The sequence below is a fragment of the Garra rufa genome, chromosome 15 (genome assembly GCF_049309525.1).
Source record: "Garra rufa chromosome 15, GarRuf1.0, whole genome shotgun sequence".
Taxonomy (NCBI): Eukaryota; Metazoa; Chordata; class Actinopteri; order Cypriniformes; family Cyprinidae; genus Garra; species Garra rufa.
The window spans coordinates 11676121-11697941 of record NC_133375.1 but is presented as its reverse complement, the minus strand read 5'-3'; the positions used below and the strand labels follow the sequence as shown (position 1 = coordinate 11697941).

Sequence of the window (21821 nt, the reverse complement as noted above, 5' to 3'; positions counted from 1 at the left end):
ACTTATATTTGAATTTATTTTTCTATTTGATTTTATTTTCCTGTGAGGAAAGCTTCAGCATCATTACTCCAGTCTTCAGTGTCACATGATCCTTCAGAAATCATTCTAATATTCTGATTTGCTGCTCAAGAAACATTATTATTATTATCGATATTTTAAACAGTTGAGTACATTTTTTCATGATTCTTGGATGAATAGAAAGAGCCAAAGATCAGCATTTATTCGAAATAAAACGCTTTTGTAATACATTACACTATTCAAAAGCTTAGAGTCTGGAATGTTGTTTATTTATTTTTTGGCAAATAATATAAATTAATAGCCTACTTTTATTTAGCAAGGATGCTTTAAATTGATCAGAAGTGATGATAAAGACATTTGTAATGTTATAATGTTCAGATCAGTGCTGTTCTTCTGAACTTTCTATACATTAATAATAATAATAGGCCTAATAATAATAATAATAATGTTTTGAGCAGCAAATCAGAATATTTGCATGATTTCTGAAGGATCATGTGACTGTAACGATGCTAAAAAAATCAACTTTGAAATCACAGGAATAAATTATATTTTAAAATATATTCAAATAGAAAACTTGGTGAGCAGAAGAGATTTCTTAAAAAAAAACATTAAAACTATTACGGTTCAAAAACTTTTGACTGGTGGTGTAACAGTGATGATTTGGAGAAAAACAATGTAAACTGTTTGTTTACCGTCATTCATTAAAATGACATACAAAACAAGCGATGTAATATAATTTTAGTATTATTTACTATAAGTGAAATGACTTAGAGCTAAACATAACTTTAGGTCCGCGACAAACTGAATGGGAACCACTGATCTATAATAGAGAACATTATATAGATGGGAACACAAGGAAATTAAAAAAACACTCTTCGTTTAATTGTAATAAAACCTAATATAAAACGGAACGGTCGTGTGTGTGGCTATCGGGACGATAAAGAAATAACGAAGTTTTGTTTTTGAACTAGTTTGAAATTAACTGCTCGAAAGAACCGATTCGCAGAAATGATTCGGAATTCTCATCACTGGTGACTTCCGGTTTTATTTTGTAGTTTATTTTGTAGGACCGTTTGCTGACATGAACGTATTAAAGGAACTACTCGCTTGTTTCAAAACATTGAAATGCGTATTAAAAAGGCACGTTTGATTTACATGAACATATGAATTCCTCAATTTGCATTTTATTTAATTTCAGGGCTCGAAACTACAAGGTGTGTTCGAGCTCATGCTGCCCTGCGCAGACCGATCGGCGAGATTAGCCGAAAGCAGTCGGGGAGGAGCTGAAAACGGAGCCGTCAAGTCGGACACGTTGGGGATCTCGTTGCTTCCTCAAACATGGCAGATCACGTGGCGTTTGCCTACTTTATTGCAGATTAACTGGAAGCTATAGAAATACCTTTTTTGTTGGAAGAAATGCAGCACATGCAAGTGAAGCAGCAACTACAGATTTCAGCATCAACCAATGTTGACCACATTACATTAAATGTCTGACATTTTAGTTATTCCATAAAAAATATTACTTAAATATGCAGCTGAATACAATTATAAACTTATACACAAATCCAATATAAAGAATTTAAGGGAAAAATGTACTGCAGTTAAAAGATCGTAAACTATATACGAAATGGCATGCAAATTGATTTGTTATGCAATTATATGGATTGAAGCACGAAACGCGTGATCATCGTCATGTGGTGAATGTGGCCAATCATGAGAAGCTGTGACGTCATCACAGTCTAGCGCAGTCCCTCCTGAAATGCTGCGCTGGCTGAGCAAGCCGGCTGTTCTCGAAACACTCTTGCGTTACTTTGATGCCACACGTGAACGTCACGTGGCGTCGGCACCGGTTCAAGTCGGACAAAATTTCTAACCGGCATGCACTGCTTCAAGTCAGCCGCCGATCGGTCTGCGCAGCGCCGCATGAAGTCGAACGCACCTATTCATGCGGCGCCGCCAGAAATCGGCTGCCGCCTTACGGTGCGTTCACACAGGCACGTAGCGAGCGGGGCGAAGCGAGCGTTTTCAATTCATTCTCATGGAAGTTGCGCGTTAACAGTCGCGTGGTGCATTTTGTGATTGGAAGCGGCGCGGAGAAAGCGTTGAGAGCAGCTGACAGCGTCAAAAGGTTGGGCATTCCTCAACTTTATGCAAATTTCGAGCGCAAAACGCCGGTGTTCTGAAATATTCGGTGCCTGAGATTTTCTGTGACACTGGGCGGAGCTAACATGAATATTCATGAGTTTCATGTTTCATGTTAAAGCGCCACAATAAATGTTTGTGCTCCTTGGACCATATAAACTGTTTTCGTTAACATAAATTAATTTGATTTCAGCGTCGAACTAACTTAAGTTTTCAGAATCAGAATCAGAATCAGAATAAGCTTTCTTGCCAGGTATGTTTACACATACTAGGAATTTGTTTAAGTGACAGAGCTCCACAGTGCTACAGAATGACAGTGACAAGACGATACATATTATAAAAAGAACTTGATACAAGTATACAAGACAGACAATGTGCAAAAATAGCAAAGACATTTGAATGGAAGTATGTGCATTAAATAAATAAGTGAAAAATAAATAGTGTTGTGTTCCACAATCAAGTGTTCATGAGATGGATTTTTTTATTCCTTTAGATTGTTGATTTAATTTGTAGATTGTGTGCTGTAAGTTTGATTTAATATAATTTATTATGATTTAATTTAAGGACATGTTCTAACTAATGAGCCAATAGGCATTTATAGGACAGCGTTTTAGTGCCACGCAAAAAATAAATAAATAAATAAATACTAAAGAAATACTACGAGAATAAAGTCAAAAATATTATGAGAATAAAGTCGAAATACTACGAGAATAAAGTTGAAATACTACGAGGATAAAGTCGAAATACTACGAGAATAAAGTCTAAATATTACGAGAATAAAGTCGAAATACTACGAGAATAAAGTCGAAATACTACGAGAATAAAGTCTAAATATTACGAGAATAAAGTCGAAATACTACGAGAATAAAGCCCTACTACAAAAATAAAGTCGAAATATTACGAGAATAAAGTCGAAATGTTTCGAGAATTTAAATCGTACAAATTAAAGTTATAAATATAATATATTGAGGGTAGCCTATTTTGCGCATGTAAAGGCCCGGATTGTTGCCTCCGAGCGGCCGCATCATTTTACTGGGATGAGGAAGAGCCAGTTTTGCTGACTTGCGAAAACAGCTTAATATCAAAAATATATGATATTTATTAACAGACTGAACAGGACCAACTTATTCAGGTCATACACCCAATGGACATTCCTTTGGGGGGCGCTAGCTCTCTTATTTGACTATTTTTAATACACTACAAATATATACACTACAAAAAATGCTTTTCTTACTTAGACTTTGTCTTGTTTTCAGCCAAAATTTAAAATAAATTGTAAAAAACCTGTCTTTTTTTAGTAAGAACAAGTCGAAATTAAGTTTTTGCTTAGAAAAAGCTAAATAATCTGCCATTGGGGTAAGCAAATAAACAAGACACAAAAAAGTAAGAAAACCTTTTTTTTTTTTTTTTTTTTTTTTTTTTTGTGCAGTGTATGTGGGATTATTTAAAGAAATAATACCTTGTGTCATACTCACGGGGACAGTATGCTTCGATTGCATTCGTTGTTTGTAATATAAAACATTTATAATATAAACGTCTCATCTTTCAAAATCTTTGACAATTCTTATCAAAATTCTTTGTGAAAATTCACCTGCTCTGCAAAAATGTCTGTGGCGTCCAATCTTTTATTCCCCACATTTTTTATTAAATTAAATAATATTTTGACTTTATTCTTGTAATATTTTGACATTATTATCGTAATATTTCGTCTTTATTCTCATAATATTTCGACTATATTATCGACATATTAATCTCGTAATCTTAGATTTTTTTTTTCATGTGGCACCAAAACGCCATTGTAAAAAAAAAATGCTGTGGTATATTTAAGTCATTTTGTTTTGTGCTGATGTTTTACTTTGAGAGTCTGTAAAACTGTTGATTGCTGGTAAATGCATCTTTGATGGCGAAATAAAATTTCCGCTGTGATATTTCTGTCGTTCCTTATTTTTGGCTTAGTTGGTAGCACACATAACTTCATCCAGACTTTAATATTAAATGAATTCATTAATGGTGAAGTCAGAATCCAAGCCTTTATTTCACAATGTTTTAGTCCTATTCTACAGTACAAGCTAACGTTACTTCAAAGTAACCTCATATATATATGGAGGATGATAATCATTTGATTTCTTGATTGTATTAAATGCCAACTTTTTAAAGTGGAAATTAATATAGCCCATGCAACATTTTAGTTAATTTTCATCTGTGAATAAAGTAAAAATCAGCAAGTAAAATATCTTAATTTATTTAACAGCTGAACCAGCAATAATAAGGTTGAATGTTGTACATGATCACAAATCAAACTTTATTATGCCAAATCAAATGCATAAGTATATTCTGTACAACTTTTAAAACGCACTCAAATGTAAAACCGATAAGTAAATGACAAAAAGACGAGAGTTGTTGGCTTGATTAGCCTATATGATGCATATTCTAACAATAAACTGGATTTCTTATGTAATTAATAAATGTCTGTGCACAATAAATATGTACATATATTAGCTCGAAACTGAAATTAAATTCCGTTACAGAAAGCTGTATTTTTTTAATCAGGAGCACTAATACTTGAGTGCAACTTTAAGACGAAACTCATGAACGGGAAACTCATGAATATGCATGCTAGCTCCGCCCAGTGTCACAGAAAATCTCAGACACCGAATATTTCAGAACACCGGCGACAACCAATAGGTGTGAGAAGTTGGCAAGGAAAGACTATGACGCGTGTTTCCGAAACTGGTGGATTACTGAGCTGAAATCACATATTATTGAAAAAGTCACGCAAAAATAAATGTACTTTGCATGTTGTTAGTATACGCTACAGTTTAGTTTGCGAACCGCCGTTAAAAGAAGACAATGGAACGTAAATAGGGTGTGAACATTGTTTTTCAGAGGCATGCTCTACCCTAAATTTGACACACCCCAAAGCAGTGGCGTTGTAGCGTTGCCAGCGGCACTGAGCGCATATTTAACGCTGTAGTGTGAACGCACCATTAGGCCGCGATCACACCGAACGCGTTTTAGCAGTGAGAGGCGCCTTTTTTGAATGGTTTTCTGTTGGCAGTGAGCGTTCTGCGCGCTGCTTATGCGCCCCGGGCGCCTCGCCTTTTTGCCGCCTGCTGCGCCTTGCGTTTTTGCAGAAGCGCTCTGAGCGCTTGAAGTTGAAAAAAAAAGCAACTCTGAGCGGAAAAACGCCCGACGTCATTCGCGTTTTTTCCATTGTCCAATCGAATGAATGGAGAGGCGGGCCTTCTGTTGTGGTGACGAAAGTTTACGGTTGCTTAAAAAGTCCGGAGACTGCAAGAAATGGAGGAGAAACTTTTGGTGTCTGTCGTGGGTAACCCGGAGCTGTATTTTTTAGGGTTTCTGCTAATATGACAGTTTAATTAACAGCAAAAACCAAAGATTTTAGAGCGCTGGCGCTATAATCCTTTGATTTGACTGACAGGACAGCTGTTTTGGTCGTTGCCTAGCAACATAAAACAACGGCAGCACACTGCTCTTTTTTAAAAGTCACCAAAAAAAGGCAGTGTTGTGCTCCTCGCGTTTTTAGAACGAAAAGACGCGTTCGGTGTGATCAGGGCCTTACAAAACAATGCATTCTGGTAAGATCTTTTGTCCGACTTTGATCGGCGCTGCAGCCGCCTTTCGATCACGTGTTCCATCAAAGTACCGTGAGAGCAAAACGAGACCAGCCGCAGAGGTCAGGCGCTGCAGTTGCTCAAATTCGGCTGCGAAAGCCTTGATGACGACACACTTTATCCTCGTTGGTCAGATTATGTGACGATAAGCACGAGGTGTGCTGCGTGTTTTTTCTTAAAATACTTCCTGTATGTAATCAATCTTTATATCGAATATCTGATATTCAAACAAAACAATAATGATGAAAATGAAGATTAGACGATATGGTAAAAATATATTCTTATTGTATAAGAGTTAAAGTTTGGAAAAAAACTGGTCAACCAGAGGCCGTTTTTTTAATGGATGTTGTGAGAGGCTTCACTACACTGAATAAACTGCTTATATTTGAAAAATGTCCTATAGCTAACTACAATACCAAGATACACATAATAAACGTCATATTGCATTACATAAAAGTAACTCACATTGATATGATCAATAAAAAAGCAAAACGATTGTATAGAATAAACGATATTTTGTATGTTTGGAATACAGTTTCATCCTCTGTAAGTGTCCGACCTGACGGCCGCCTCTTTACTCCTCCCCCCACTGCAAGCGGCTGCTCTCTCGCCAGCCGGCTGCAGGCTAGTGTAGTGCATCTCGAACGCACCTAACGTTTCGTTAATCACGTGACTTAAGCGGTCATGTGACTTGGCTTTGAAATCTGTCAGCTGACAACACGACTCCACTTCTGCAAAGCGAGAGAAGGATAAGTGACGATGTCTGTAAGGTAGGGTGCTTATTTAGGATTTGTAAAGTGTAAAACACGTTTTATTATTGTTTTAGAGTGGTATATTGAGCTTTCTGCGGTCACTTCATTATCTGAGTCTCTGCGCGACTGCAATAATTTTAATGATTAAATAATAAAAGCTAAGTTATGCTGTGCTGGCCATCAGGAGGGGTCAATGTTAAAATAGATGTAACGGTATTAAAATCTTGTTCTGTGGAGATTTGTTTTTAAATCTGTTACTGGTTACGATTATACTAATCGTTGTGATTAATAATTTCTCACTATTTCTTATCAGTGTTTAGAAAGCAGAATGAAACTGTAATTAAGTCTAATTTGATCGTTTTTACCTTGTTTATTATTATGATGATAATGATGATGTATTGTTAAAGACTCCTTATCACCCTGTTGCAGCCCCCATTCAAGAGTTCATAAATTCATGAAGCAATGACAATTTCAGCAAAATAGTTCCTCTTTGCTTAAATGACAAATATTTAAGCACTGTTTCAATTTGCCATGTCAGCAGTGAGGAACTGTAGTTGCTGATACTGCAAGTAATTTGTTCATCCTAACGGTTTAAGTGTGCACCACAAAACAAAAAAAAATGTTAGAAAACGGAAGCGTACCCACAGTCCATTCAGTCCTTTGGACCCAACTATTCATAGGTGCCAAATGGCACTCAAATGTTAATCAAACATTATCAAAAATCGTGAAAGCGGCTGGAGTGAGTCAAGCTAAACATCAACTTATTATTAGTTTCAAGCTTGAAGAGTCGTTCATGTCTGTGAATGTAATAACTAAGCAAGATCACTTTGTAAAGGTTTTAATCTTATCTCTGTGTTTCCTTCAATCCAGCGTCCAGCCTCTCCAGTATACCACTGACTGCAAGGACCAGAAGTTAGTAAATCTCTGTCTCAAACTCTAAGTCTGATGTGTGTTTGCAAGCTTGATAGACTACTTGGCAACATTACCATTACAGAAACTGTGGCTTTTAATGAATCGGTCATCACAGTTGTTACTTCAACTGGCTGCTTCACAATCAACAACACTCAGACTTTAGACTTTAGACTGCTTTCTGATAACTGAAAAGTGTAGTTTATTGTCTTTATTGCCTCAAGTGTGGCCCTTTGTAAACTGAACTACACATTTAGATCTGTATATTGCCATGATTGTCTAGTGAAATTATGTAAAACCATGCATACACCCCTCACCCCATTGGCAAGTCATTTTTTTTTTTAGTTTTAAACATAAAATCATGTTAATTCTTTGCATAAAATTAACCAGAGAGAGAGAGAGATAGAGATAAAAAAAAATAAGAACAGCAACAATTGGCCAGTGACAATGTTATTTTAGTATTAATTATATACTATTTAATGTCTATTACTGTTTTAAAATAACTTTTATTTTTTGTCTATTTAAGTATTATTTATATACTGTTTATATACTGTTTTAGTGTTTATTAGGGCCCGAGCCCAAAAGGGCGAAGGACCTCTTGTTTTCCTAAGGATTCTTTTTTTTTTTTTTTTTTGTTAACCTTCCGGGCACTTAAGGGGGTCTTAACATGCTCAAAAACTCTTGAAAATTTGCACACACGTCGGAATCTGCGGCCATCAGGACGCCACAGAGGCTGGTACCGGGGCGTGGCAAGGGGACTCTACAGCACTCCCTGGAATTTTGAGGGCCATATAGCACACATACTTGAACGTACACATATGAAACTCGGTACACATATAGAACTCATCAAGCTGAACAACTTTTGTACTCTATGTCATGGGCTCCACGCAACAGGAAGTGAGATATTTAGGGCTGTGTAAAAAGCGCATGCTCTGGAATTTAATGTACTCCTCCCAGGATTTCCATAGGATTGTCACCAAACTCGGTCAGCATGATCTCAAGACATTGGGGACGCTAAATTGCGAGGGGATTTTTGATATCTCGAACGGTTTGGCCTTGGCAAGGCGACAAAGTTATGGCGAGAAATGAGAAAGAGGAAGTGTCTAATAACTGTTGCACACATTGCCTGATTCTGATGAAACTTCACCAGTTTGTTCCTTGTATGATGCCGATTCCATAAATGTGACTATTATGAGTCAAAGTTATAGCGCCACCAACTGGCAGCAGGAAGCGTGTCATTTTCAAAATGTTTTGAAATCAGCCTCTTAATTTTACTTGATTTTCTTTAAACTTCATCAAAATCATGTAAAAACACGGCCGATGAGAATATGTAAAGGGGTCGATGATAAATCAAATGCTGTTGCCATGGCAACGTCTCAAACTTTAAAATTAGATTCCTGTCTTTTCGAGGCAGATAACATGCTTAGAATTTCATGAAACTCAACACACACATCAATATTAATGATAGTTAGACACTGGCGAAAGGTCATAAATGGGCGTGGAACAGGCACTCTATAGCGCCATCTTTTGACAAAAGTTGGGGGGTTAGTTTTTCCTACAGTCACCAAACTCTGTACATATATTGTTCTCATCAATCTGGACAGCTTTCTAAATTAAACTCATTAGCTAAGACCAACAGGAAGCTGGCTATTTTGATTTAAATGTGGATTTTTGGAAAAATCAGGCTGTAAACAAATTCACACTCCTACTAAGAACAACAAGGTATTCACACCAAACTTTTTTAACATGAAGAGAAGATTCTGAAGATGTTAAATTGCGAGCGGATTTGGGATATCTTGAACGGTGTTGACGTGGTGATTTTTTAAAGATGTAGTAAAAAACATAACCGTAATTTTTCTGTATCTTTAAAGTGCAGCATCCAAACTCTTTACAACTTTTTTCACACAGAGATCTAATCATTCTGAGCAAGTGCTATTAATATAAATTTTATACAAGCTTCAATGAATTAAAGAAAATTAAAAAAAGAAATCAGAAACCTGCTGTCACTCTGGCTGAATGTCTCTATGTGTGTGTGTTCAGTCAGGGTGAGAGAAGCTCATTGCAGGGGGGAGGGGTGAGAGGGAGAGAGAGCTGTGACCCATGCTGCAGATCATCTTTGAGGAAGAAATGCACATATATGTAGTGTAATTACATAAATATGTCTGATCTTTGAGAGTCTGATATTTTGAGAAAATATAAAGGGTCACTAAGTCTTTCATTGTTTGTATTTTGCAGTTGTTGTTTTTTATTTATTTTTTACTGAACTGTACCATGAACTTGTCCTATTCAGTCACATAGCAAAAGATTAAGAAAAATACAACTATTAAGCATGAGTGATTTATCATCATTGATAGACAATATTTTCACAGTGTTATTTATTGAATACAAAATTATAATAATTAAAAATTTCAAGACAAACTTTGACAACAAAACAAACTTTGCTGTTATCTGTTCAAAACATCTGAAAATTTTACCATTTTAAGATGAGTTATATATATATATATATATATATATATATATATATATATATCTTGCCCCATTACAATACTCAACTTGATTTTTAAAGATATTTTGAAAGAATGAAGCGTTTATTGAGCACTTTATTGTGTATTGCTGTACACCCACATGAACTGTGTACATGTTCATGTTAATTCACAGTACATAAACTAATGTTAAAAGATACTAATTTACCTTTAAACAATATATGAATACTTTTTTTAGCTTAATATTAATTAACATTAATAAATGCTGTTTAATTATTGTTCATGTTAACTAATATAGTTAATGTTAACAAATGGAACTGGATGGCAAAATTGTATATATTGTGTGTATGTGTCTGTGTGTTGATTTTAACCCTTTCAATGCAGTAAACTTTAAATCCAAACTGGCTGAGGGTTACTGTGAATGCATGTGCCAACTGGGCACCGTTTTCCTAATTGATTCTTAGTTATGTAGCACTTAAGAGTGATGTCTTATAACAGGAGTCACCTGCAAAGCAATATCCACACACAAATTGAACAGATAAGTAACGATGACATTTAAGCAGGATGTGGATGTAATGCAAGCAATAATAATATTTTGTTATCATCATGAATCATGTTCTTATCATCATCATCAGGTTCACAGTTGGCATTATCTGAAGTCCTTGCAGGGGGTTAGGTTTATAGCAAACGACCTAGAGATTTAATGATATCAACATTATATTTGGTCAGTCTGATCTAAAGGCCTTAGAGATGTTAAATTGTGAAGATCTTGAGTTATCGTTAAAGGGTGTGTCCGTGGCGGCCTGACAAAGTTTGATGTTTCTGCATAGACATAGAAGTTGTTATAACTCAACCATAAAATCACCGATCTGTGATTATAGTTATATATATTAGCTATATAGCTATTCTCCAGTTTCTATTGTGAGGTTTCATTTGAATTTTTCTTCTCTTTTGCAGTTTTGATGGCATTATCTTGATATGCCAAAGTTATGAGCAGCTCCCTGATGAGCTGGAGTGTTTGAAAGCACCATTACAGGACTACAGCGCAGTGAGTTCAACACCACATGCATCTGACCAGTACTGCTGTTTATATTTATATGAATTTATTGCACACATCTGTCACTCTTTGACATTCAGGTGGACTGTTGCCTTGGCGAAGAGGTCGTGGTGGTCAAGGTTCCTGGTCTCTCTGGAAACAGATTGGTGTTTGCTTGCACCGGTCCAGTGAATCGGGACTACGATGATGTCCGGCGGTTCAGTGATGCTGCTGCTAATGGCATTAAGAGGTGCCTATGCAAACATGATGTGTGTGATTTGTAATGATCAACGGACATCCTGTCAAAACAACATTGCGTCTTTTCTTTGCGTCTCTTTGGCCTGATGTACTTTTTTTAAATAGGAGTTTTAGTCATCTAGAGGTTTTATTGTGTTGATCTGAATGTTATTTTGTTATAGGGCTCTAAAAGCTGGCATGCAGCGCCCTCTGCTGGTTTGTCCTCCACACAGCAGCTATGCAAAGAATACCTTAGTGGCTATTCTAGGAGCCCTGCAAGTTCTCTACACGGTGAAAAACATTTTGTTACCTTTTTTGGAATTTACTTTTTTTTTTTTTTTTTAATTAAAACATTTGAATTTCTGCTTGTCAGTACCAGCGTAACTAACCAGTGTTATTTCTGTATGTCTTCAGCCTTTAGAGGTGAGGGAGCACAAGAAGACCCCTCATAAGGTGGCTGTGCTAGGCATCTGGGCAAAGGACAAGGCGCAGGGAGAAGCCATTACTGAGCTGGCCACTGCTCTGGAGAGCGGCAGGTATGAATCTGTGTGGAAAAATTAAAAATTATTATTATTTTTAAGAATTATCTTGTGTTTGTGAGAATCCATTGTGTACAAAAAGCAATAAAAAAAGATCATTGTGTATGGTGTAGGTTTGTCTATCGTGACATCGGTGGCTCTGACCCGGAGCGAATGGCTGCCCCACGTGTAGCTGAGTATGTGCAAGGAGTTTTCAAGGATAGTCCTGTAACGGTGAGTCTCTATGTGAGCATTTGGAGCTGTAGCTCATCTCAAGAATTGACATGCTTCATTCATCTCAGTGTCTTTGCTAGGTGACGGTCGTGAGTAATTTGAGTACCCTGGAGAAGGAGTATCCCTGTTTGGCTGCGGTCAACCGCTGTGCTAACAGTAAGACATTTTATTTTAATTTCAACTTTCATTTCAATGCTATGAAAGCCTGTTTCCACTGCTGAATAAAAAAAAAAGCTTATTGTGACTTTATCTCACTTTATCTCACAATTTATTCTCAGTGATACAAATACGCAATTCTGACTTTTTTCTCCCAACTGAGACAAACTCGCAATTATGAATTTCTTTCTCACAATTGTGCAACAAACTCGCAATTGTGACTTTTTCTCACTATTGTGCGATACACTCAAAATTAAGACATTTTTCTCAATTGTGATACAAACTCACAGTTCTGACTTTTTTCTCACAATTGGGCGACACAAACTCAGTTCTCACTTTTTTCTCAATGTTGCGACACAAACTTGCAGTTGTGACTTTTTCACAACTATGCGATAATCTCAGTTCTCACATTTTTTCACACAACTGTGCGACACTCGCAATTCTGACTTTTTTCTAAAAACTGTGCGACACAAACTTGTTATTGTGACTTTTCTCACAACTGTCCAACAAACTCATAATTTTTTTCTCTCAACTGTGTGACACTCGTTATTCTGACTTTTTCTCACAACTATGCGACACTCGTAATTGTGGCTTTTTTCTCACAACTGTCCAACAAACTCACAGTTCTGACTTTTTTTTTCTCACAATTGTGTGACACAAACTCATAATTGTGACTTTTTTCTCACAACTGTCCAACAAACTCAGTTCTGACCTTTTTCTCACAACTGTGCGACACAAACTCATAATTGTGACTTTTTACTCACAACTGTCCAACAAACTCAGTTCTGACTTTTTTCTCACAATTGTGACACAAACTCATAATTGTGACTTTTTCTCACAACTGTCCAACAAACTCACAGTTCTGACTTTTTTCTCACAATTGTGCGACACAAACTCATAATTGTGACTTTTTCTCACAACTGTCCAACAAACTCACAGTTCTGACTTTTTTCTCACAATTGTGCGACACAAACTCATAATTGTGACTTTTTTCTCACAACTGTCCAACAAACTCACAGTTCTGACTTTTTTTTTCTCACAACTGTCCCAACAAACTCAGTTCTGACTTTTTTTCTCACAACTGTCCCAACAAACTCAGTTCTGACTTTTTTTCTCACAACTGTGCGACACAAACTCATAATTGTGACTTTTTACTCACAACTGTCCAACAAACTCACAATTCTGACTTTTTTTCTCACAACTGTGCGACACAAACTCATAATTGTGACTTTTTACTCACAACTGTCCAACAAACTCAGTTCTGACTTTTTTCTCACAATTGTGACACAAACTCATAATTGTGACTTTTTCTCACAACTGTCCAACAAACTCACAGTTCTGACTTTTTTCTCACAATTGTGCGACACAAACTCATAATTGTGACTTTTTCTCACAACTGTCCAACAAACTCACAGTTCTGACTTTTTTCTCACAATTGTGCGACACAAACTCATAATTGTGACTTTTTTCTCACAACTGTCCAACAAACTCACAGTTCTGACTTTTTTTTTCTCACAACTGTCCCAACAAACTCAGTTCTGACTTTTTTTCTCACAACTGTCCCAACAAACTCAGTTCTGACTTTTTTTCTCACAACTGTGCGACACAAACTCATAATTGTGACTTTTTACTCACAACTGTCCAACAAACTCACAATTCTGACTTTTTTTCTCACAACTGTGCGACACAAACTCATAATTGTGACTTTTTTCTCACAACTGTCCCAACAAACTCAGTTCTGACTTTTTTTCTCACAACTGTCCCAACAAACTCAGTTCTGACTTTTTTTTCTCACAACTGTGCGACACAAACTCATAATTGTGACTTTTTTCTCACAATTGTTCGACACAAACTCACAGTTCTGACTTTTTTCTCAAACTTTTTTTTTTCTTTGTCCAATACAAACTCACAGTTGTGACTTCTCGCGATTGTGTGATACAAACTCACAGTTCTGACTCTTTTCTCACAATTGCGTGACAAAAACATGCAATTGTGACTTTTTTTCTCCCAATTGTGATACAAACTCGCAATTGTGACTTCTCAAAATTGTGTGATATAGATGTGCAATTCTGACTTTTTCTCACAATTATGTGATACAAACACAATTCTAACTTGTTTTGCACATAATTGGGAGCTCTTATGCAATTTAGAGTTCAAAGTCAGAATTGAGAGATATAAACTGGCAAGATATTAGCCTGACGAGCCAGACCCACATAAATGTAGGGTCTGGGCACTCTCCATAGACAGGGCTCAACCGGAGGGGTGGGATAAATGGTTGTCTTTCAAACTTCCTCTCCACACAATAGGATAGCGCTACAACCAATCAGAGCAACGAAGAAGGTGACGTAGTCAGAGTCCCATGGGTTTTCCCACCAGCGGAGCTAGCTGGTAGATCAAACTTTTGCCGTATCCAGTTGGCAAAACACCAAATACATCCTTCTTTTGTAAGAATGACCTCAGTGCAGTTTCTTGTTCTTTTCTCAGAGAAAAGATTAACTTCAAGTCTTTCAGAGTGGCGTCCAAAGCCGATTCGAAAGAAAGTTTTTCGCTAGCAGCAGCCATCGCTCTATCTCTCACTGAACCAGAGAATGTCTGACAGAACTTATGGTCGCACGTCAGTCGTCATCATGTTAAACCCACCCACCGACTCGTGATTGGCCCGGTCGATTTTGGATTTTTAGAAATCTCAAGTGAACGGAGAGTAACTAGACTGCCCTTGGAAGCAAATGTAATTTGCTGCCGCTAGGGCGCGTCTAGATTCTAGGCTAGCAAGATATATAAAAAAAAGACTGATATGTTCTGAGAATTGCAAGTTTATATCTCAATTCTGACTTTTTTACTCATTATTGAAAAGAATTGTGCGATGTAAACTCACAACTATGAGGCAAAAAAGTCTGAATTGTGAGATTAAAAAGTCAGAGTTATCTTTTTAAATGAGTTATTCAGTGGCAAAAACGATACAATGCTGCCATTTTTCCAAAAACAGAAAAAATATATACAGTATTACAAAAAATACAGATCATCTATTTTTAATATTGATAGTAATAATAAATCAGCATATATGAATGATTTCTGAAGGATCATGTGACATTGAAGACTGGAATAATGATGCTGAATATTCTGCTTTGCATCACAGGAATAAATTATTTTAAAATATATTAAAACAGAAAATAGTTCTTTTAAATTGTAATAATATTTTACAGTATTACTTAATTTTTTTTAAGATAAAATAAACCAGATAAAATAATGTACATTTTTACAGCATTTTTTTTTTTTTTTTTTTTTTACAAAATATTTTCATTACAAGTAATCAAAGTAAACATGGCTGTTGTTGATGCCTCTGGATATCATTAGTATGTGATAGATATGTAAAATATAATTAAGGCTCATGTTTGTGCTTCAGCTGTGCCGCGCCATCAGGCCCGAGTGATCAAGCTGCTGTACTGTGGAGAAGGACCCATTCAACAGACCCTCATGGTGGTTGGCAAGGTGAATTTTAGGTTAACTTTATTTGTACACCTAGGATAGGAGAATTTCCAGTACATATGAACATTGAATGTTGTGGCAGGGCATTACATATGACACCGGCGGAGCTGACATCAAGGCCGGAGGCATCATGGCTGGAATGCACAGAGATAAATGTGGATCTGCAGCTGTTGCTGGCTTCTTCCAGGTACTGGTTACCTATGCACCGTGGCATATTACTTATGAGAATTTTAGAGTCTAATTTCAATGTATCTTTGGGGTTTTTTTTAGATCCTAGCCAAACTAAAACCCAAAAACCTGAAGGTTGTGGGTGCAATGGCAATGGTGCGAAACAGTGTCGGATCTGGTAAGAAATTTTGTGCGCATATGTTGTCCAGTTTGAGTGTCCTTTGCTAAATATGGGTCACTTTTAACTTAACTATTTTTTGGCAGATTGTTATGTAGCGGACGAGTTGGTGGTGTCTCGTGCTGGTCGTCGAATCCGAGTTGGAAACACTGATGCTGAAGGAAGAATGGTCATGGTGGACTTGCTATGTGAGATGAGGGAGCAGGTACATACACTCTAAAATAGCCAAGTCAAGGCAATGAGTTCCTTGTCTGTCCTGAACAAACTGCCCGCTGTTCTTCAGAAAAATCCTTCAGGTCCCACAAATTATTTGGTTCTTCAGCATTTTTGTGTATTTAACCCTTTCCAACAATGACTCTATGATTTTCAGATTCATCTTGTCACAATGGGGGCAACTGAGGGACTCACATGCAACTATTACAGAAGGTTCAAATGTTGGCTTAATGCTTCAGAAGGAAAAACGATGCATTAAGAACTGGGGGTGAAAAACGTTTTGAATTTGAAGATCGGAATAAATTGAACTTTTGTCTTCGGGGAAATCTTTTGTAGCTTCTGAAAGGCAGTACCAAATTTAAAAAAAAAAATGATATTTAGGCAAAATAAGAACAATGTACACATCTTCATTCTGTTCAAAAGTTTTCACCCCCAGCTGTTAATCAAGTTTTTTTTTTATATATATATATATATATATATATATATATATATATCTGAAGCACTAGTGAGCGTTTAAACCTTCTTATTATAAGATCAGAATCAGATTGTTATATGAAAATATACTCTGGCAGAACTAAAAAAAAAAAAACTAAGATGCTAAAACAATGGAGTTCCTCTGAAACCTTCCACCTCCCCCAGCTCCACCTGTCTAGATCTACATTATCGTTTTTGGTGGTCTGAAGCTCTTGTGTATTCCTCTAGGCTCTGCAGGAAGTGTCTCCTCAGCTCTTCACTATTGCCACTCTGACAGGACATGCTATCAGAGCCATGGGACCGCATTACTCTGTGAGTACTTCATTGGCATACTCCTACGTCTTCTGAGAGCTGCAAAAAAACACTGTTTATCACACGTCAGTGTTACTTTGACTGTTTCCATTATGACCTTCTCCATGTCACTATAGATCATAATGGATAACGGTGCTGCTCAACGCTCAGGAAATGCTCTGCAGTGGCAGAAAGGTAAGAACAGCTAAGAAGCGTTTGTTTTTCCTTTCATAAACATAGCTTCATTTGTCTGAAGTCTGTTTGTGTGGCAGCGGGAGAGGTGCTGGGAGATCTGTTTGAGGTGTCCACCATTCGTCGGGAGGATTACGAGTTCCACAAAGGGAAGTCTGAGTATGAGGAGATCCTGCAGTGTAATAACCTGCCCTCATCCGCCACACCACGTGGACACCAGACGCCCGCCGCCTTCCTCATTATGGCTTCGGGACTGGATAAGGTAGACGAACACAAAATGGGTGTATTATCATTTTAGGATTTATTAAAGTATTAGTTCACTCCAGAATAAAAATTTCCTGGTAATTATGTCATTTAAAATGTTCATGTCTTTCTTTCTTCAGAGAAGAAATTAAGGTTTTTGAGGAAAACATTCCAGGATTTTTCTCCATATAGTGTACTTCAATGGGGATCAATGGGTTGAGGGTCCAAATTGCAGTTTCAATGCAGCTTCAAAAAGGGCTGTCGCGATTTGTTGATTCTAATCGACTATCTGGTTTTTAAAAATCCTTGATTTCATCGCATTATTAGATTGTTTTTCAGGGCTGCATTATATATTAAACCCACTTAAAAATCCTAATTAAGCATAATTGTTCATTTACAAACAATGCGATGTAGTTAAATAAATATGCAGGTTTATTATATGTGCGTCAATTATGTACATTTGTGTAGGTTACATATGTGCATCTCACAGCAGCTCCGTTCACAGGAACTGTTATCATTTATCATCTACATATTGTTGTGAGTTTGGGTTTATTATAATGTTCATATGGAAACGCAACATTTCATCAGATTTATAAGGTGAATCATTTATAAACCTGTGCAAACTATATATATCAAGGTCTTTCTCATTATGCTAAGTGTTCATCGCTATTTCAAAACAAAAGTGGAAACCCTCACTCTGAGTTTACATGTTTTGATGTCCACATATTCATTAAATTACTGTGGCTATAGCATTTCTGTGGTAAAGATATGGCCAAATATTAAAGATAAAGTGGACATTTGACTTAAATGTTTAGTCAATATTAAAAAGGATTAGATCGCGCAGTAAAGTGTAAAAACAATCGTCAGGCCGTTGGCGCCCTCTGCAGGCCTTTGTAGTAATGTGCAATGAACATTAACTTTATTGTTTATAATACAGTATGCATTTCAACAGTTTTGTGCAATAGACCCATATGATTTCTTGCTTTTGATACTTTATTTGATATTTATTATTGCCTAATTGCTATATTTTATATATATATATATAAGTCATTTTGAAGGCTATTTTTCACTTATATCTATCACTTATATCTATCTATTATTTTTATTACCACAAAAAATATATAATAATAATAATAATAATAATAATCGCCTAATCATAATTATAAGGAATTCCAAATTCATTTTTTTCCGTTTAAAATTTTCTATACTCTGTTTTAATAGTTAAATTGATTTTTGTTTTTTAATCAAAAAGCCTGTCTAATTAATTGAGTTTTACAGTTTTATTTTTTACCAAATTCTTTTCCATTACTTCTCTGAATTCCATTTTAATGGTTCCATTAAAATTTAATGATCAAAAACATCTCCAATTAATTTATTTTATCAAAAAATAACATGTTCTTAAGTAAAATAGTTGATTATTTTTTATTAATTTTTTTGTGTGTGGGGAAATTATTTGTATAGTTTAATTGATTAATTGATACATTAGTCGATAAATTAATTAATATAAAAATAGTCATTAGTGGCAGCCCTAAAGGGCTCTACACGATCCCAGCCAAGGTCTTATCTAGCGAAACGGTGTGTAATTTTTTTTATTTTTTATTTTTTAAATAAACAAAAAATAAAAATGTATATATTTTTAATTTGCAAATGCTCGTCTTGCACTAGCTGGATCTAACGCATTAATTAACACATTAATGGATCAATCATGTTGAAAAGGTAGGTAGGTGGAAATATCGACCCAGTGTTTACAAAGTGAACAAGCAAAGACCGTCAGGCGTCATTTACAAAAAGGTAAAACAATGATTTTGGACCATTTTTGAAGTTGGAGGACAAAATGAGATGGAGTTTTTTCTTCTACCCTACTCTACCTTTCTGAAGCGAAGTACACAGTTTAAGAACTAACCACACGTGACCTTTCCAATGGAATTATGTAATGTGTGAAGACAAGCATTTGTGGTTAAAAAGTATATACTTTTTTTTTTTTTTTTAGAATATTACCATGCTTTCACTAGATAAGACCCTTTTTCCTCAGCTGGGATCATGTAGAGCCCTTTGAAGTGGCATTGAAACTGCAAGTTGGACCTTCAACTCATTGATCCCCATTGAAGTCCAGTATATGGAGAAAAATCCTGATATGTTATCCTCAAAAACTCAATTTCTTTTCAACTGAAGAAAGAAAGACATAACCATTTTGGATGACTAGAGTGATTTAAACATTATGGAAATTTTAATTCAGGAGTTAACTAATCCTTTAGAAATGTAAAATTTTAAAACTATGTATATTAACCATCTACATGTTTGTCCCACAGCATGGAGTGGACTCGGACAAACCGCTGCCTTACTCCCATATCGACATTGCTGGATCCAGTGGCCCCTTCCCCGGTGTCCCAACTGGTGCTCCAATTGTTGCCATGGCGACAAAGTACCTGGAGCTTTAAATACACATCGTCCAATGATATTTCTGATTCTGTCATTATTTCGATTATTTCCGTCCAGTGCCATTTCTCGATTAATGGCTTCATGCTTTATCTGACATGCTGTGTTCTTGTAAAACTGGGGCAATCATGACATTTGCTCCTTTTATCCTTCCATCCTGAACACTGTCCATTTTATCCTTTTGTTGCTGCTCCATATTTACATAAATGCATCTCTTCGCGTCCTTGTAAACCTCTGCGCTCCTCTTAGTCACACATGAAATCATCTTATCGGATTTTTCTCTAGTACTGTGAAGGTTTTCCATTTATAATAAGCATTTATCAAGCCTAATGTGAATTAACCAAACCAAAGTGTTTTAGTTCCGTTCTTGCCCTGTAGCCTTACAGCGTCTCAGTTGATCTAACATGAAAGAGGAGGAGGTGGGGTTGAGCCAGTAATTGATAAGTGAATTTGCATCTGTGACTTTGTTTAGCAATACTGAGAAAACAATAATGCATATTGTATAACTGCCCATTTTGTACAAGTGTAGTTTTATGTGTAATCAAAGCTCAATAAAATTTTGGCAAACTGAAAGAAGATTGAAGTCTTCTGTGTTTAACTGCAAGTCCAGCTGTGAATACTGAATAGAATATGATGTAAATGTTTATGAAATGGCACAGTAATGTTTCACTGACAGAAGGACAAAGAAAAACAGATTTTTTTTTCCGTCAGCATTGGCTGCATGGTTAATGTACAACTGAATATGTTGTTCTGCTAATTTATGCTGTTTAAACCTCAAAAGAACGTGTGGAAGCTGCTAAATCATATAGAGAAGGACTTAGTAAGAAGGAAATGGCGCAATATTTTTCAAGGATTTAAGCAAAAAAAAAAAATCTTGTGACTGAAAATTTTTCCTCTGCCAAACACAATTCTAGACATACGTGTCACACCCCCAGTTTAAGAGCAGTTTTTTTTTCTTATAATTAGGAGCGATTTTCCTTCTAATTAAAAATTTTTAGGAGCATCTTCTGATCAATAATCAAAAATATTGATTAAAAAAATGCCTTCCTAATATGAGGTGATAGTCGACTCCTTAAAGTGAAGTTTACAGGGGCATTTTCTTTTTACCTTTGTAATAGTTTTAATAAAATTTGAAAATGCTATGTAATCATTGTCAAATTCAAAAATGTATATGAAAAAAAATGTATAAGCTTTTTAAAATTTCTAATTAAAGCAATATAATAATAAGCAGAATAAAACAAATTAGTTACTAAGCATATGAAATTAGTATTATTAAAAAACAATTTGTACTACAGATGTGGCACAGAAGAACACAAACGTGGCTGTTAGGTGCATTGGTATTTTCAGACATTTAATGAGGCTCAGAGGTGGCATTAGTGCAAATAAAAATAATACATTCATGTTGAGATTGATGTTTTAAATTATAAAATATTAAATGATTTAAATAACTGAAATTATACGGTAAAATAAAACTAAATCCACCAGTAGGTGGCGGCAAGTCACTGATTTTATCACTAATTATGAATCACTGACTCAATAGAGTTGTCACGCACTTACATTCATGAATGCAACACCGCTGTGTTTGCTTTTAGATTTTGTTGATGAAATAGAGTAAAATCAGGCAGTAGTGTTATAGTTAGACAACGTAAGTCACTTAATATTAACTTCTTGTTTATTGAACTGTTGTATTAAATCAATATTACGTTTGCAAACTCACTTAAAGGGATAGTTCACCCAAAAATGAAAATTTGATGTGTATCTGCTTATCACCATGGCATCCAAGATGTATGTGACTTTGATTCCTCAGCAGAACACAAACAAAGATTTTTAACGAAAACTTCTGCAGTCTGCCATCCAAATAGTATGAGTGGATGGGCACCAGACCTTTAAAAGTAAACAAAAACATGCACAGACAAATCCAAATTACACCCTACGGCTCGTGACGATACATTGATGTCCTGAGACACGAAACGATTGGTTTTTGTGAGAAACTGAACAGTATTTATATCATTTTTTACCT

The 21821-nt window shown here is 35.9% G+C and overlaps 1 protein-coding gene across 1 annotated transcript; it reads left to right on the top strand.

Moving 5' to 3' along the window:
- The first annotated feature begins 6458 nt into the window (after positions 1-6458).
- On the top strand, positions 6459-20379 carry LOC141286948 (putative aminopeptidase W07G4.4). The gene is made up of 16 exons (XM_073819081.1): positions 6459-6565; positions 7418-7459; positions 10897-10987; positions 11077-11225; positions 11395-11503; positions 11627-11748; positions 11865-11964; positions 12045-12120; positions 15524-15609; positions 15689-15793; positions 15877-15952; positions 16039-16157; positions 16868-16951; positions 17068-17125; positions 17203-17384; positions 19675-20379. The coding sequence occupies exons 1-16, from the start codon at positions 6555-6557 to the stop codon at positions 19801-19803; spliced, it is 1539 nt and encodes a 512-aa protein (XP_073675182.1). The 5' UTR covers positions 6459-6554; the 3' UTR covers positions 19804-20379.
- Positions 20380-21821: the final 1442 nt, after the last annotated feature.

Coding starts and splice junctions, on each gene's coding strand:
- LOC141286948 (XM_073819081.1), top strand. Junction 10,988..11,076: donor CATTACAGGACTACAGCGCA/GTGAGTTCAACA, acceptor TTTGACATTCAG/GTGGACTGTTGCCTTGGCGA. Junction 11,504..11,626: donor CCCTGCAAGTTCTCTACACG/GTGAAAAACATT, acceptor GTATGTCTTCAG/CCTTTAGAGGTGAGGGAGCA.